A 15,714-nucleotide genomic window follows, 5' to 3' on the forward strand; every position below is an offset into this window, starting at 1 on the left:
TTCAGCTCTTATTAAGTCCTCAGCCTGCTTCTCAGGTGTGTCTGCTCTCATGCTACAGAGATGATAAGGGCTTCTTTTTAAGAAACCCCTCTGGCTCTCCTACTTACCCTTTAGCTTTTTTAAAAAAAATGTAACTGTACATGACATCCTCAGAACTTATATTAATCTTATAACTAAAAGTTTGTACCTTTTGATCACCTTCACCCATTTCCCTGTCATGGCCCCTATCCCCCAACCTCTGGCAAGCACCAGTCTGTTCTGTTTCTATTGAGTTTGAGGTTAAGCATAATGCCCTCAACGTTCCATCCCTGTCATGGCAAATGGCAGGATTTCCTTCTTTTCTCAGGAAGCCTGGTGACTAGTATGTCACTAGGATAAAGAAAGGTTGATGCCTTCAGGTTCCAGTAACCAGGGTTGGTGTAATGGGCAAGAGGTCTTGGTCTCAATTTTCTTTGACATCTAGCTCAAAATTTCCTCTGAGATATATTTTCTGGATTCCCTGTTCTTTCATTTTCTTAACCTTTCTGATCACCAGCTGGCTTAGCTGCCCAGATCTTACAGCTTGCAATGATTGCGATCCTGGTTGTAACCCCAGGCCACCAGGACTGCCATCATCCTGGCATCAGCAGACAGTACCGCCTGTCCTCACTGTCCAGCCCCTGTGGGTGATTGCATTTGATCAGTGCATCTAACCAACATCTCTCAGACCTGGCTGCTTGGTTCCAGTGCTCTTCTTCTTTGACCATGTGTGATTGATGCAGCTGAGTCCAGAGATGTAGGGATGGGGCTGGTGAGTAGAGAACTGAGGGGTGCACCTTGAAAATGATTTCTATCCCCTTCAGTATTATATTCCTGCTGCTAATTCGCTATAGCTACTCCAATGTCCTTTAAGCCACTTCTGTCTTCCACAGCTTAGAGAATGGCAGACCATCCACCCAGTGACCAGCTGGAAGTCTAGCAGCCATACGTTGTTATCTTTCTCTTCTGCTACCCACACCCAATTGATCACAATCATAATTCCTCCTTCACAACATCCCTTGGGTTGGTCCTTTTTCTTCATCTCTACTGACATTACCTTATTTTGAGCCATAGGTTGCAAACTGGTGACCTTTGCACCAGATGTGGCCAATAATTGTTTGGGTTTTTTTTTTTTTGCACTATTTTGAAAATTAAAAAAAAATGAAAATTTCTTGAAAATTTGGAAGATCTAGTGAAAGGAATTTTAGAGACAGAACAGGCAGTTTTAGGGAATAAGGGGATCCATGGGAGAAGAACGCATAGAAGGAGATAGCTCCAAGATGCCAGAATGCTTATCTTACATTCATGGAGGATAGAGAAATGTTACAAGAGAAAAGCATATATTCACAGAGGCTAGAGGAACGTTGTAAGATAAGGGGGAGAGAAAGAGGAGGCACCACGTGGGCTTTGGACTTTGAAACTGATACTCTGCAGAAGAATGACCAATTAGGAAAGCAACGGGAGTCATAAGTTAAGGAAGGGTCCAATTAGAAAGGGTCATGAAGAGGCAAAGAGCTACAGCCTTTATAAACCTGGAGACAAAGAGACTTAGAAGATTTTATTTTTCATTAGAGAGAGAGAGAGGTTTTTCCCATTTGGGGACCCCTCCATAGGCTGGAGTCTGTATATGCCTCCAATAAACTTCCACATTTTTACTAAAGAAGCCTTTTAGTCTGTGAGTTTATTCTTCAAACTTTGTAGGGCAAGAACCCATAAGAAGGAGATTCTGCGTCCCGAACCCCATGCATCACTAGCAATACTGGGCAATAATTCTTGCATGAAAACAATTGATTGGGCCGAAACTGGTTTGGCTCAGTGGATAGAGCGTCGGCCTGCGGACTGAAAGGTCCCAGGTTCGATTCCGGTCAAGGGCATATACCTGGGTTGCGGGCACATCCCCAGTAGGAGATGTGCAGGAGGCAGCTGATCGATGTTTCTCTCTCATCGATGTTTCTAACTCTCTATCTCTCTCCCTTCCTCTCTGTAAAAAATCAATAAACTATATTTTAAAAACAACAACAAAAAACAAAAAAACAATTGATTGGAGCTGAATAGTGGCTGTCTTTTTAGACAAGGCATATGCTTTTCATTTTCCACAGTTTCCATCACTTCCTATTTTAGAACCTGTCTGCTGCACTCATTTATGTTACATTTGTGACCCTTGAGAAAGACAACAGCCTCCTTCAGGTCTCCTAGCCTGAAATTTTACCCCTTTTTATGTATAAACTAGAGGCCCGATGCATTAAATTCGTGCAAGAGTAGGCCTTCACAGCCCCAGCTGCCTCCGCCCTCATAGCCCAGGCTTCGTCCAGATGGCGCTGAGCATCTCTTAAAATTGCAAAACCAGTGCGGTGGCCGCATTCTCTTCCAGGATGCGCTGAAGCCTCCCAAGATGAGTGGGGCAAAACTCAGGATGCCATGGAAGCCACCTTGGCCTTAGAGAGGAACCTGAACCAGGCCCTCTTGGAGCAGCATGCCCTGGATTCTACCCCCACAGACCATCTCTGTGACTTCCCGGGGAACCACTTCCTGGATGAGAAGGTGAAATGCATCAAGATGGGCAACACCTGACTAACCACCTCAGGCTGACTGGCCCCCAGGCTAGGCTGGATGAGTATCTCTTCAAAAGGCTCACAACTAGGAGCGTTTGGAGCCCTTTGAGGGACCTCTCTGCATTCCCTGGTATCTGGCTTTTAACTGAGCCTTTCTCCGAAACTATCAGTCATTCTTTTAACCACCCTGAAGCCCTGTTCTATGCTTTGGACCAAATGGAAACAATAAAGCTTGTTGCAGCAAAAAAATAAATAAAAATAAAAATTTGTTGAAGCTTTTTATTTTGTATTTTTAGATACTATCAAGTTAATGAATTTTCTTCCTATTCCTGGTTTGCTAAGTTAAAAAAAAAATCACATATTGATACTGGATTATATCAGAAAAATTCTATTATAATTTTTCCTCTTTAATCTCGAATATGTTGAAAGACGTAATTTTCTTTTTTCTTGATTTTTTAAAATTAGTACTTAAAAATTTAAACACATCTTGTATTTCTTGTATAAACCCACTGGGTTATAATTTATTGTTCTTTTTACATATTCCTAGTTTATTTTTCCAGGATGTAAAAATCCCAATGCATTTATAAAAAAAAGATATAATGCCTCATGATTTCATAATGAGACTCTTACTTTTAGGATTAAAGGGTTTTAACTAAACTTTTATCTTACATCTGCACATTCTTCCCCCACGTTGGCCATCTTCGTTCTTAAGGACACCAAGGATGATAGAATATAATCTAATTGCATAGTTGCTTTATTATATAAATAATTAGGGACCCAGTGCATGAATTTGTGCACCTTGAAAGGAACTGTGGGCTGCAAGGCTGTGGTAGGCACAGGGACGTGTCTCAGCCCATCCTCTGTGCCCCTGCACGGCCCCTCCCACCACGGCCTCCAGTCCCCTGTCTGCTGGCAGCCCCGCTCCTGCCGCCTCCTCTCCCACGCATTGATGGTGCTGCCCCGCTTGCACCCACTGACAGCATGGAGAGATTGGGGCCAGTACCAGCAGCGGTGCGAGCAGAGCTGGCACCGTCAGCGGGTGTGAGCGGTGGCTGCTGCCCCAATTGCCCCTCAGGAGCAGGGGGAGGTGGAGAAGCCCTAAGGGGTGATCGGGGAAGGCAGCCACCACTCCCACCCACTGATGATGCTGAGTGATCAGAACCGGCGCTGGGCACCAGCAGCAGTTTCGAGCGCCGGGTGGGACCGCGGCGTCTGGGAGCAGAATTTTCACCAGAGGCTTGCCCCGATGACAATGACAGGTGCCCCTCCTTGGTCTGGTGCCCCTGCTCACCTGCTCCACCATCATGCCACGGCGAATGTTCTGCACATGCCCCTTGGTGGTTAGCACACGTCATAGTGACCGGTTGTTCGGTTGTTCAGCTGTTCTGCTGGTTGGTCTATTTGCATATTAGCCTTTTATTATATAGGATATTCAGGAGTGGGTAAAAGTAGGTTTACAGTTATGAGTATATGAAATAGAGTTTATTCTTGTACAGTGGGGCCTTGACTTACGAGTTTAATTCGTTCCGTGATGGAGCTCGTAACTCAAATTACTCGTATTTCAAATCAAAAAGTGAACGAGTGAGACACGTGATGCTGGGCTGATGTTGTGGCGTTCACTGTGATGTTCGCTGCGCCAACTAGCGGTGGGGTATCTGAAGCTGGCTCGTAACCCAAATTTTAGCTCGCAACTCAAAGCAAAAAATCGGCCGAGAGTCAGCTCGTATCTCGAAAAACTCGTTAGCGGGACACTCGTAAGTCAAGGCCCCACTGTATTGGTATTTATTACTGCATTATTTATTTGTATTACATGTAAACCTATTTCCCAACCTTGTATATGTATGTATGTATTGGGATTTTTGCATCTGAGTTTATAAAGTGAAACTGGCCAGTAATTTTCTTTTATTGTTTTGTTGTCATGGTTATGCTAGTCTCAAATAACTTGAACTTCTATCATCTCTTTCCATTCTTTGGAATAGTGTAAGATTAGAATTATTTCTTCCAGGAATATTTAGTAAAACTTGCCTATGGAGTCATATGGGGCTGGAGGGTGTTGTGTGTGTGTGTGTGTGTGTGTGTGAAGATTTTGGTTTTCTGACTCAATTTATTTAACAGTATCTGATTATTAAACTTTATTGTTTCTTGTGTCAGTTTTGGTAAGTTATATTTTTTCTAGGAGTTTGTCCTTTCACATAAATCTTCAAATTTATTGCAAAGTTGTTTATACTATCATCTTTACCGGAAGACTGAATTGTATTTATTGATTCTCTCTTTTATTCCTGTTATTGGTTAACAGTGCAGTCTTCCTTTTATTCTCAGTAGTAATTCTTCCAGTCCTGGCAGTCTATGGTGCATAACCAAACTCAAAGGATTTGGGATTTAAGTATCCAATGAATTCTGAGAAGGAGAACTTAGCAGGAGTGAGGGCAGAATAAGCCAAAAGAATTCCTAAATTGCTGTGACAAAGGGTCAGACACAGGCAGGAAGGGTTATCCTTAGCGTAATGGATCCTCCCATCCCCTCTACTGCTTTACATTTCACAGTAAGTCCATCTCAACTCTGGCTGAGCCCCTCTCGGAATCAGAACACTACCTCCCACTCAGGTTCCAGCCACTAAGTGGGGACTCCTAGTGCCACCCACTTTTATTCAGTTTTCCTAGTAATATGAGGTGTTTATCAAATGCAGATAAATTCTAGGCACTATGGAGGGGTAGGGATATAGCAGTGAGTTAAACAGAAACAATCCCTATTATTGTAGTCTAGAGTCTAAAAGGGGAGATAAAGATGAAATACTTTCACAAACACTCATATTACAATTGTGAGGTTGTTACAGAGACAAAGATGGAACCCATCCCACAGCTCTGGGGGCCTCCTCCCTGGGAAAGTGAGATGAGATCTGCAGGACAAGGAGAAATTAACTAAGAATGAGAGAATTGAAGAGAAGTTGGAGGAAACACTTCAGGCAGAGGGAGGACATGTGCAAAAGCCCTGGAGCAGAGGAAGGTTGGTACAAATGTGTAGCCCAAGCAAGGAGTTTGGTCTTTATCCTAAGTCCAAGGAAGAGTTCCTGAGGCTTTTTTATTTTTAGCAAAAGAGTAATTAAGTCTTGTATTTTCTGAAGACTCCCTGGGTGGCAGTGTGAAAAATAGGTGACAAGGGGATAGGTAGGTGTGGCCATAAGGAGATAATTAAAAGGTATTGTAGTCTTTCAGGCGAGATGAGATAGTGTCATGAATTAGAATGACTGTACACTTGGTAAGAAATGGATAGAAAACTGTTGATGAAGTTGGATCTAGTCCCAGAGACCTCCATCCATTATGGGTTCTGTTCCTCCTCTACACGCCCACTTGACTGCTTTCTTCCCTTTTCCCTCCCCTTTACATTTTCACCTCTCTTCTAATCTTTCCTCCACTCTCTCCCTGAGGGGGGCAGATTTCCCCAGCCTTTGAAGTCCCTTCATTATTGAAAAAGAAGCTCACACTGTCTCTCTAGTGCCTTCTGGTGGTCATAAGTAGTCACTACGTTCATGTCTGCAGGGCCATGCTCCCTTTGAAACCTGAAGGGAAGAATTCCTCCCTTGGTTCTTCCTAGCTTCTGATGGTTTTTCAGCAATTTTTGGCATTCCTTCGCCTGCAACTTCATAACCTCATCTTAACTGATTACATCTCCAATGACCCTACTTCCAAATTAGCTCACTTTCTGAGAGTTATGACATCAACATATTTTTCTGGGAGGACATAATTCAACCGATTAACACCAAGCAATTAGTGTCAGCACTGGTGCAAGAATCCAGATAAACTCATGAGTAAGAACCCTTTACATGGTGCCCTATACTAGTCTGTCTTCTTATAATGCATTTATCCCACATGCATTGGATATAACTCTAAATTTTAGTTGAACTTTTCTTTTAGGCAGAGTGTAGTTTATAGAGATTTATATTGTTGTCTTGCTTATGGTTGACCCTTACCAGTTTTATTTTTTAAACAGCTTTATTGAGGCATAATTGATGTACAATATTTTGTACATATTTAACGTATGCAATTTTGTAGATTTTTTTAATAGCAAAGGTGGAAATTTATTGGAGAACAAGCACAGAATCCCAGGTGGGAAGGGGGAAAGAGTCCCCTGTAGATTTTGATATATGTATAAATCCATGAAACCACAATATAGCAAGCATCTCTAGTACTATGAAAACTTTCCTTCCTGTGAAGTGTCTCCTTCCCATTCCTGAATCCCCACATTCCTTCTTTACTGTTATTAATTTCAGAGAGGAAGGAAGAGGGAGAGAGAAATTGGAAACATCAATGATGAGAGAGAATCATTGGTTGGCTGCCTCCTGCACCCCCCGCCCCCCCACTGGGGATCGAGCCTGCAACCTGGGTATGTGCCCTGACTGGGAATCAAACTGTGACCTCCGGGTTCATAGGTCGATGCTCAACCACTGAACCACACTGGTTGGGCTCCCCACATTCCCCAAAAACACTGATCTGCTTTCTATCGCTATATGTAGATTAGTTGTATTTTCTAAAGTTTTGTATAAATGGAATTATACAGTATGTACTCTATTTTTTTTGCCTGGCTTTCATTCAGTATAATTATTTTGAGGTTCAATCATATTATTGTTTGTATCAATACTTTGTTCTTCCTTTTTATTGTGTTGTACTCACTCGAGGACATGTTTCCATTGATTTTTAGAGAGAGTGGAAGGGAGGGGGAGAGACAGAGAAACATTGATGTGAGAGGGACGCATTGATTGGTTGCCTCCCACAAGCTCCCCAACAAGGATTGAAGCTGGTACGTGCTCCTGGGTCTGGTGGATTGTTGGTCAAGTAAATGGGTGGAAGGATCTACTTTAGCAGCCAGGATTTAGGCAGGGTTCAATCTGTTCCATATGTTTCATTCTGGAGCCCAGGTGGTGGAGGTACAGTGGCTACCTGGGGCATGCTCTCTTCTGACAATCACTGGAGCACAAGGTGCCAAAGAAGACTATACAAGCACATTTTTAGTTTCTACTTTGTCACACCTGCTAACATTCCATTGGCAAAGCAAGTTACATGGCCACTTTCAACATCCATGTGGTGGGGAAATAATCCTTGTCCACTGCAGTGCTTTGGAAGATCACATGACAGAAGAAGGCGTAATTCACTCTACCTCAGGAAGCCACAGGGTTCTTGGATAGTTGTGAGAACTTACCATGCAGCCTCTTGGAACGTGGAGGCCCAGAGAACTTGCTCCAAAAAAACGGGGAGAATTAGCCCTGATAAGGAGCTGTGTTATACTGGTGCCAGAACACAAGCTGGTCTCTTTATTTCCTCCTTGTTGTACCTTCCTGTTCCTCTATTCCTTTCTTCTCCTATCTAGGAATCTTCCACTGGGGCTCAGCATGGCGATGCCAACCAGACAAGGAATGGAGTCCAGCCAGCAGTTGCAGCAACAGCAGCAGGAGTGGGGCTATCCATTCAGAGAGCTGGCTTCCTGCCGCATGAGCAGCCAGGCCACGGCACAGGCAGTCAGAGAATGAGACCTCAGTGCCCTGCTTTCCGTAACACTGAGCATGGCCAAATAAGCAGTCTCCAAAGGTACTTCGTAAATGGTTAAAAGATATTATCTCAGGAGATTAAATGGGGAACTCTTTGTTTTAGTTTCAGCTGAGGCCTTAAGACAATAGATGCCACATTTCAAAGTGAAATGGAAGACCACAAATATTTACAAAAGGAGATTGATGAAATATACTTTTGCATCTTTAGTTGATATTCCATTGTCAGTTTATAAAAGATGTAGGAGAGGTAAAAAAAAAAAAAAAAAAAAAAAAAGAGCTGGAGAGAAGAGACAGAGTTCGTGTACTTTCATGATCTGAGGGTGACTAGAGAAGCCGTGCTAGTTGCCTGAGCTTTTATCCAGAAGCAAGAGAAGAACCCACCCCACAGAATAAATGCAAAGGTATGGTGGGACAAAAAAATACTCTTACATGGTTATATCCCATGAGTCAGACTGTACATTTGAAACACTTACATTACTGGAATGTGATTATGACTTACTTTATTAAGTGATTTATTAGTTACTATGGCAGAAATTGCTAGTTGTCCACTGTAGTAGAACAAAAGTAGTACCTATGTAGGTACTACGTTTCTCAGGCCCCCTTGCAGCTAGGAATGGCACGTGATTAAATTCTGTATTTGGAGTATAAATGGAAGTGACATGTGCCTTTCCTAGGCCTTAAAACATAGCATATGTGTTTCTCCACACTTACTCTTCTTCCAGAAAATTGGAGTAGGGAATGCCTTCAATCCAGCTTTGTCCAAGTAGGTAAAGATAGTACCCTAGGGCAGTGCTTCTCAAATGTTTCTCTGCATAAGAATCACCCAGGGAGTTTAATACAACAGAGGTTAAAACTAGGATCCAATAGGTCTGCAGTGGACCCAAGAATTTGCATTTCTAGCTCCCAAGTGAAGCTCATACTGCTGGTCCATGGACCACACTTTGAGTAGCATCGCTGTAGAGTACGGTGAAGATGCAGGGGGAAAGAATCTGGGTTTCTGAATGTCTTGTGTGGGACAAGGTAGCTTTTCTACCCATCTTGGACTATTTTGTGAGAGCACCATATTTTTGGGACTCGATTATAGTAGCTTAATCATTTACCCTAGCCAACATAATCATCCTGATGTTCTGCCAATTCTTCCCCATGTCTAAACCAAATCTCTCCCACAGTTCTCTCTGTTTTATCTTGAACGTTCCTTCATGGTTATGGAGAATAATATTAGCCACCTCTACTAAATGAATTTCAAAGAAGCTGGCGTCTAGAATGCTATATTCAAATGTCAGTGTCCTTAGACGGGTAACCCCTAAGAATTTCTCAGGCAAGGGTTTTCCCTCAAGTATCTTTCCAGAGGAGATATGGTGGGCTTGGAGAGAACAGGATATCCAGCTGTCTATATCATGTGGCAAATCTCCATCACGACCCAGCCCTTAAACATGCTACTTGAAAGACAGCTGAATTTCAGTAATTTTTATTTTGGAGGCAAAGATGGGGGAACATGCAGAGCTTCCTAGGATCTTGAAGCATTGCCCTGCCTTCTGGGCCACCTTCTCCAGGAGCCATATTCAAGGACAGTCTCACAGTTGACAGCCGGCCAGGTATTGGGACAAATTCCTGTTTTTGCAGTGATTTACCCAGGCCACCCTAAGGATAGAGAAATAAAACATAGATCAAAGGCAGAGTCAGAAGTCTGTAAGGCAGCGATTCTCAACCTGTGGGTCGCGACCCCTTTGGCGGTCGAACGACCCTTTCACAGGGGTCGCCTAAGACCATCCTGCATATCAGATATTTACATTACCATTCATAACAGTAGCAACATCACAGTTATGAAGTAGCAACAAAAATAATTTTATGGTTGGGTCACAACATGAGGAACTGTATTTAAAGGGCCAGAAGGTTGAGAACCACTGCTAAGGGCTCGATGGAGAGGGAATGCAGGGCCTGCTGGCTGGAGTCTGTTTATGCTGTGGGAGAGTCCCAGGTCAGGAAGGCTTGCCCACCTGAGACACAAGTGGGTGGGTACTGCAGTGATACCTGGAGTGAAAACATCACAATATTATTCTGCCTCATTTCACCTCAGGAGAACAGTCTCCACTCTTTACAAAGCCCAGGGAAAATCCTACAGTAGAGATGCTGCTCACATCAGCATCCTAGACACAGTCTGGGCCCATCCCTGGCAGAGTGGCTGGTCTCTGCCCTTCACGTTCTCCTTACCAAGCAGACATCCCGTTAGGATCTCTCACAACCCTCTTGATACAGTTGATGTCGTCACTGATGTTATCATCCAGAAATTCTGAAAGGAAAAGTGGATGAGTGCAGAGGGAAAAAAATCCCTTTTCCTGTTTTAGTAATTAATCATTTTTTGAAGAGTCCCAAAGGAAACAGCCTTGAGATTCAGAAACCCTTTATCTCTAGAGCCCTTCGGGGGGTTTCCCTTTAATTTTGCCGGGATTTGGTGCCTTTGCTAAGAATCTGTTTTTGAGACCGGTTCTCTCCAGAGGGCATCCAGGACTTGATGGACTAGAGAGAGCCTTTGTTTCAGGCACCTGCTTAGTGTGTCCTGAGTGCTATGTGGGTTTGTGGAGTGGTGATGCAGAGGTGTCTGTGTCAGGAATGGGATAGCATGTCTTGAGAGATGGGGACTCAGGAAGGTGAGGCTTAGTCAAGGGTCAGTGTATCTCTCTCCCCCCTTTTCAGCAGGAGGGTCTCTGTGGAATCCTGTTTTAGTGTGAGATTACTTAGGGCCCTTTTATTTTGTATACTGAGCTACCACAGTGCATGCTGAGGGTCAGGTGTCAGGGAGCAGCGCATTGAATTTGGCATTTATTTTATCTGCCCCCGCTCCACCCAGCCCTCAGAGGGGATAGAGTCCTTACTGCTGCACATTATGTTGCAGGCATTTTCTGAGGGAAACTTGTTGTCCTTGCACCACCACTGGTTGTTCAGCTGGAAGATCCCATAGTCACTACTGCCATTGGAGTTTCTTCCATTAAAAGCCCGGGTGTTGAAGCTACTCTCATGCTCAGCCATGCAGACCCCTGTGCCAGAGAAAGCAAAAGGTGTGGGTAAAAAAGGGAGCATGCTCCATAATAAGATTCAACTTGTGCTTTACCAGAGCTACCAGAAAGGAAAGTCCATTAAGACTAAAATGCAAAGGCTACAAGACCCTCAGTGTTAGAGGTCATTTGTAATCCAGATGTATTCCCAGGCTTAAGCAATAATGAGGCCATGGTAAGTATGTAATAACAATTAGTTAAATATTTGGAATGCTCAATCATTAATCAATCACAGTCTGTTCCACAGTCTAACCTTTCCAGCCTCACCTTCCAGCCAAATACCCAATTCTTGCCATGTATATGCACTTTTGCTCGGTATCCCAAGGTGTATATGCAAGAGAAAAGGTGGCGAGGTAGTGGAGGAGAATCCTAGGAAGGAATTCCAGACAAACTATCTTTGGGGGTAATAAGAAAGAGAAGGTTTGGCATGGAGAAAAATGAAGATATCAAGAGAAGTTGAAATAGTTTCATGTGTACCTACCAACGTGATAGATGACTCTCAATCCTTTTCATTGCCTTGCCTTCTATTCTCATGATCCCCATCTAACTCCCTTGTGACACTAGTAGAACAACCTTAGACAAACTTAGCAGATATAGGTTATTTTTGGCAGAAAAAAGAGCAGAGGAGAGGGTGGGAGGGCAACACCTATTGTGCTCCAATGACCTGAACTAAAAAGAATGCAGGTTAAAGCAAAGATGATGGCAGCAAAACTAAAAGTAGGTAGGTTAGGCTTTGCATATGTTCAAGCCTTTGGGTGGAAAGGTGATTTGTGGGAGAAGCAAAAGAAAATCTATGATAGGGTAATTCCTGGTGGAAAGAGAGAAAAGGAGAACCAAATAGGAATTACAAGGCAGAGAGGACAGAGACAAGAAGAGCAGACAGGGGAGTGGGAGAAAGCTGGTTTGGGGAGAGTTTGCTGGGTTGGGGAAGGGGGCCACTTTGGGCAGAGACAGAAAGGATGGATGAGTAGTTCATACTCACAGTTTGCCAAGCTGTAGCCATGGAAGCCATCCATTCCATGAGCCTTCAGCTGGCGGGCCAGCTCACATTTGGAGAAGACTTTGGCATTGTAAGCTGCAAAGAAGCAGCTGAGGAGGGAGATAATCAGGATTGTCCTCATATTTGCAGCTGGTGCAACCCAAGAACTGGTATGTCTAGGACACTCTCGTCTCTTATACCCTGTGGACACAAAGGTGTCTCTGAGTGAACAGTTGTGCTGGCATCTGTGCCAGGAAGAAGGACTTGGCTGCCCAAGCCTAATTCCCCAAGCTGGTCCTGCCAGTGTGAATTTCAAGGAAGGGGATGTAACCAAGAATGGTACCAGGAATAAAGTCTCAATGGGGGAGCGGACAGTCCTAGATTTGGGCCAATGCATGGAGGAGGGGTGGAATGGGGAAAGAAGGGGATGGTAGGAGAAAGAAGTGTGATTTTCAAGGCTTGTGCTTTATTGGAATGTCCCCAAAGGAGGTTATCCTATATGCTTTGCTGAACTTTGCCTTTCTGTATTGTTTTGCATCTTGTTGCAATCTTGAATTCTCTGTCATTTATATCACACTAGAGGCCCGGTGCACAAAATTTGTGCAGAGGGTGGTGTGTGGGGGGGTGTCCTTCAGCCCGGCCCGCACCCTCTCCAATCTGGGACCCCTCGGAGGATGTCCACAGGGATCAGGCCTAAACTGGCAGTTGGACATGCCTCTAGCAATCTGGGACTGCTGACTCCTAACCACTCACCTGACTGCCTGTCTGATCGCCCCTAATTACCTTTGCCTGCCTGACTGATTGCCCCTAACTGCCTCTGCCTTGGCCCGGCACCTGGGACCCAGGATTCCCTCCCTCTGGCCAGCCACAGGCATCCAGGACCCAGGCCGGCTTTGCCTGGGCAGGCCGCAGCCACAGGGGACCATGGATGGGTGGCTTTGCCCAGGCCAGCCACAGGCACCTGGGACTGTGGGGTGGGCGGCTTTTCTCTGTCTCCTGGGCTGCAGGCACTGGCACCTGGGATCGCAGGCGGTTGGCTTTGCCTGGGCCCGGCTTTGTGAGGAAGGATGTGCAGAAGGTTGCCTGGAATCGTCCAGTCTAATTAGCATACTACCCTTTTATTAGTATAGATATTTCCCTGTGTTCCAGTTTGCTTTGTGGAGATTTTTCATTTTCTTGCTGAGCTGCCTCACTACTGTGATTATTCATGATATTTGCTGGTCTCCTCTGTATGCACATCTGTGCATTTATTGTTGGCCCTTCTCTAGCAGCTTTCCACTAAGAGGTCTTCCTACTACTTTCCAGTAGGTGACTGAATCACAAGATTTTTAGCTCTGTGACCTCCAGGACTGCTATCAGTCAGTGTGGCCACAGTTGGTTGGGGGTGGGATTTGTTTTGCCCTCTTGGTAATGTCCACGGGAGCGAGGGGATGGTCAGTCACAGAGGGAAATACCCATTCTGCTGTAATTGTTTTTGGTTTGAAGATAATGTACTCCTCCACACGACACCAAGGGTGACTGAAGGCGAGTTTTAGGAGTCTGTGGGTGGCGGGGCTCTGTGGCGCCATTCCTTTGTTTGGAGCCATGACCGCCCAACAGCAGACAGCGGTGGCAGAACCCCTACACTATGTCCTTGCTCAGATGACTAGGCTGGCTCAGTCGCAGTTCTCACTGCTCACTCCTGAATCAGTGCTCCCCCAGACTCTGCTCCTCTTGCCAAAGGCAGTGCCTACTACCAGGGGCTTCCTCCTCTCTCAGGCCCAGCATGGCCACAAGCTCCAGGCTACAAGGCTGCATCCCTGGCTGTCTTAGCTCTCCTCCCTTCTTGCCTCCCATGTTTGCTATCATTTGCCCACTTTTAGATGCTTCAATGTGTGGATTTCTCAGGCTTGCCTCTATTGAGCAGGGAATCTTTTGTGGAGTTATAGTTGATCGACTCATTGAAATTTTAGGGGTAGAGGACAAGGGGATCTCTCACGCAGCCATTCCTCTGATGTCATTCCTGAACTTTGGCTCATTATCTGTGCTTGGCTAAAGGTATTTTCCCACTCAGTCTGGTGGGTATCATTGATGGGTATCACTAAGTTTGGAGCCATTGAGGCTCACTTGACATCTGCGATCAGTAAACCACTGGTTGAACAGAAGGCCACTAGAGACTAAGTTCATATCTCTGCATCTGAAAGAAGTCAGATCTGATCCTCCAACTACACTTGAATTATCCCTAATATCTTTAATCACTGATATATATATATAAAATTGCAAATATATAATGGGTGTGTACTTATTTATCATCAGTAATTTTTTCATGAGGTTATGGAGGCTGAGAAGTCCAGATCCAGAAAAGCCAATGGTGTAAGTTCTAGTACAAGTCTGAGTCTGAGAACCAGGAGAGCTGATAGTGTAATTTCCAGTCTGAGTCTGAGTCTAAAGGCAAGGGAAGACCAATATCTCAGCTTTTTATTTTATTCATGATATTTGCTGGTCTCCCCTGTATGCACATCTGTGCATTTATTGTTGGCCCTTCTCTAGCAGCTTTCTACAAAGAGGTCTTCCTACTACTTTCCAGTAGTGGCTGAATCACAAGATTTTTAGCTCTGTGACCTCCAGGACTGCTATCAGTCAGGGTAGCCACAGTTGGTTGGGGAGGGCAATCTGCTTTATGGAGTCTACTAATTAAAATGTTAATCTCATCCTAAAACACTCTTACAGACGCAGCCAGAAATAATGTTGAACCAAATATCTGGGCACCCAGTGGCCTAGTCAAGTTGACATAAAACGTATCATCACACATCGCTGAGAAGGTATAGTGAAAACAAATGTATGACATCCCGAGGCTCGCCATTTCATTCTGTAAAATCTTTCTTTATTACTTGTATTACATATTCATTCAATATTTATTGGGCATGTATTGCATGTCAGGTATGTGTTAATTATTAAAACATTTCATAGTCCGGCTGGTGTTGCTCAGTGGTTGAGCGTCAACCCATGAACCAGGAGGTTTGATTCCCAGTAGGGGATGTGCAGGAGGCAGCCTATCAATGATTCTCTCTCATCATTGATGTTTCTATTCCTCTCTCCTTCTCCCTTCCTCTCTCTAAAATCAATATAAACATACAAAATGTTTTATATTAAAACATTTCATAAATTGAGCCAGAGTCTGCCTCTTTATATACTCTCTCTGCTGGTCTCAGGCCACAAAGTACAAGTTCTCTTCCACATAATCATAGTTATTAAGCACCAACTGTGAGTCAGACGAGCTATTAATAGTAAGCACTTTGCCTGCTTTTAAACCATTTAACCCACATACCAACCCAAAGAGGGTTCTAGGTGTGGGAATCCCAAGATCAAGGGACCAGTTAATGGGGTTTCTGGTGAGGACCCTCTTCTTAGTTTGTAGATAACCAGCTTCTCTAATGTTACGTGATGGAGAGACGGGGAAGGCTCTTGAGTGTATCTTCCTATAAGGGCACTAACCCCATCATGAGAGGCCCACCCTCACGACTTAATTAGCTCCCTAAGGCCCCATCTCAAAATAACATCATATTGGGGATTAGGGTTTTAATATATGAATTT

The 15,714-nt window shown here is 44.3% G+C and overlaps 1 protein-coding gene across 1 annotated transcript; it reads right to left on the reverse strand.

Moving 5' to 3' along the window:
* Positions 1–9,683: 9,683 nt before the first annotated feature.
* On the reverse strand, positions 9,684–12,283 carry LOC308514243 (lysozyme C, milk isozyme-like; the record flags this gene model as incomplete). The annotated part of the gene is made up of 4 exons (XM_081084320.1): positions 9,684–9,750; positions 10,321–10,399; positions 10,983–11,144; positions 12,145–12,283. 4 exons carry the CDS (start codon positions 12,281–12,283, stop codon positions 9,684–9,686), a joined length of 447 nt encoding a protein of 148 aa, XP_080940446.1.
* Between the last annotated feature and the right edge of the window lie 3,431 nt (positions 12,284–15,714).

The sequence above is a fragment of the Myotis nattereri genome (genome assembly GCF_964212035.1).
Source record: "Myotis nattereri genome assembly, chromosome: 2".
In the NCBI taxonomy this organism is placed as follows: domain Eukaryota; kingdom Metazoa; phylum Chordata; class Mammalia; order Chiroptera; family Vespertilionidae; genus Myotis; species Myotis nattereri.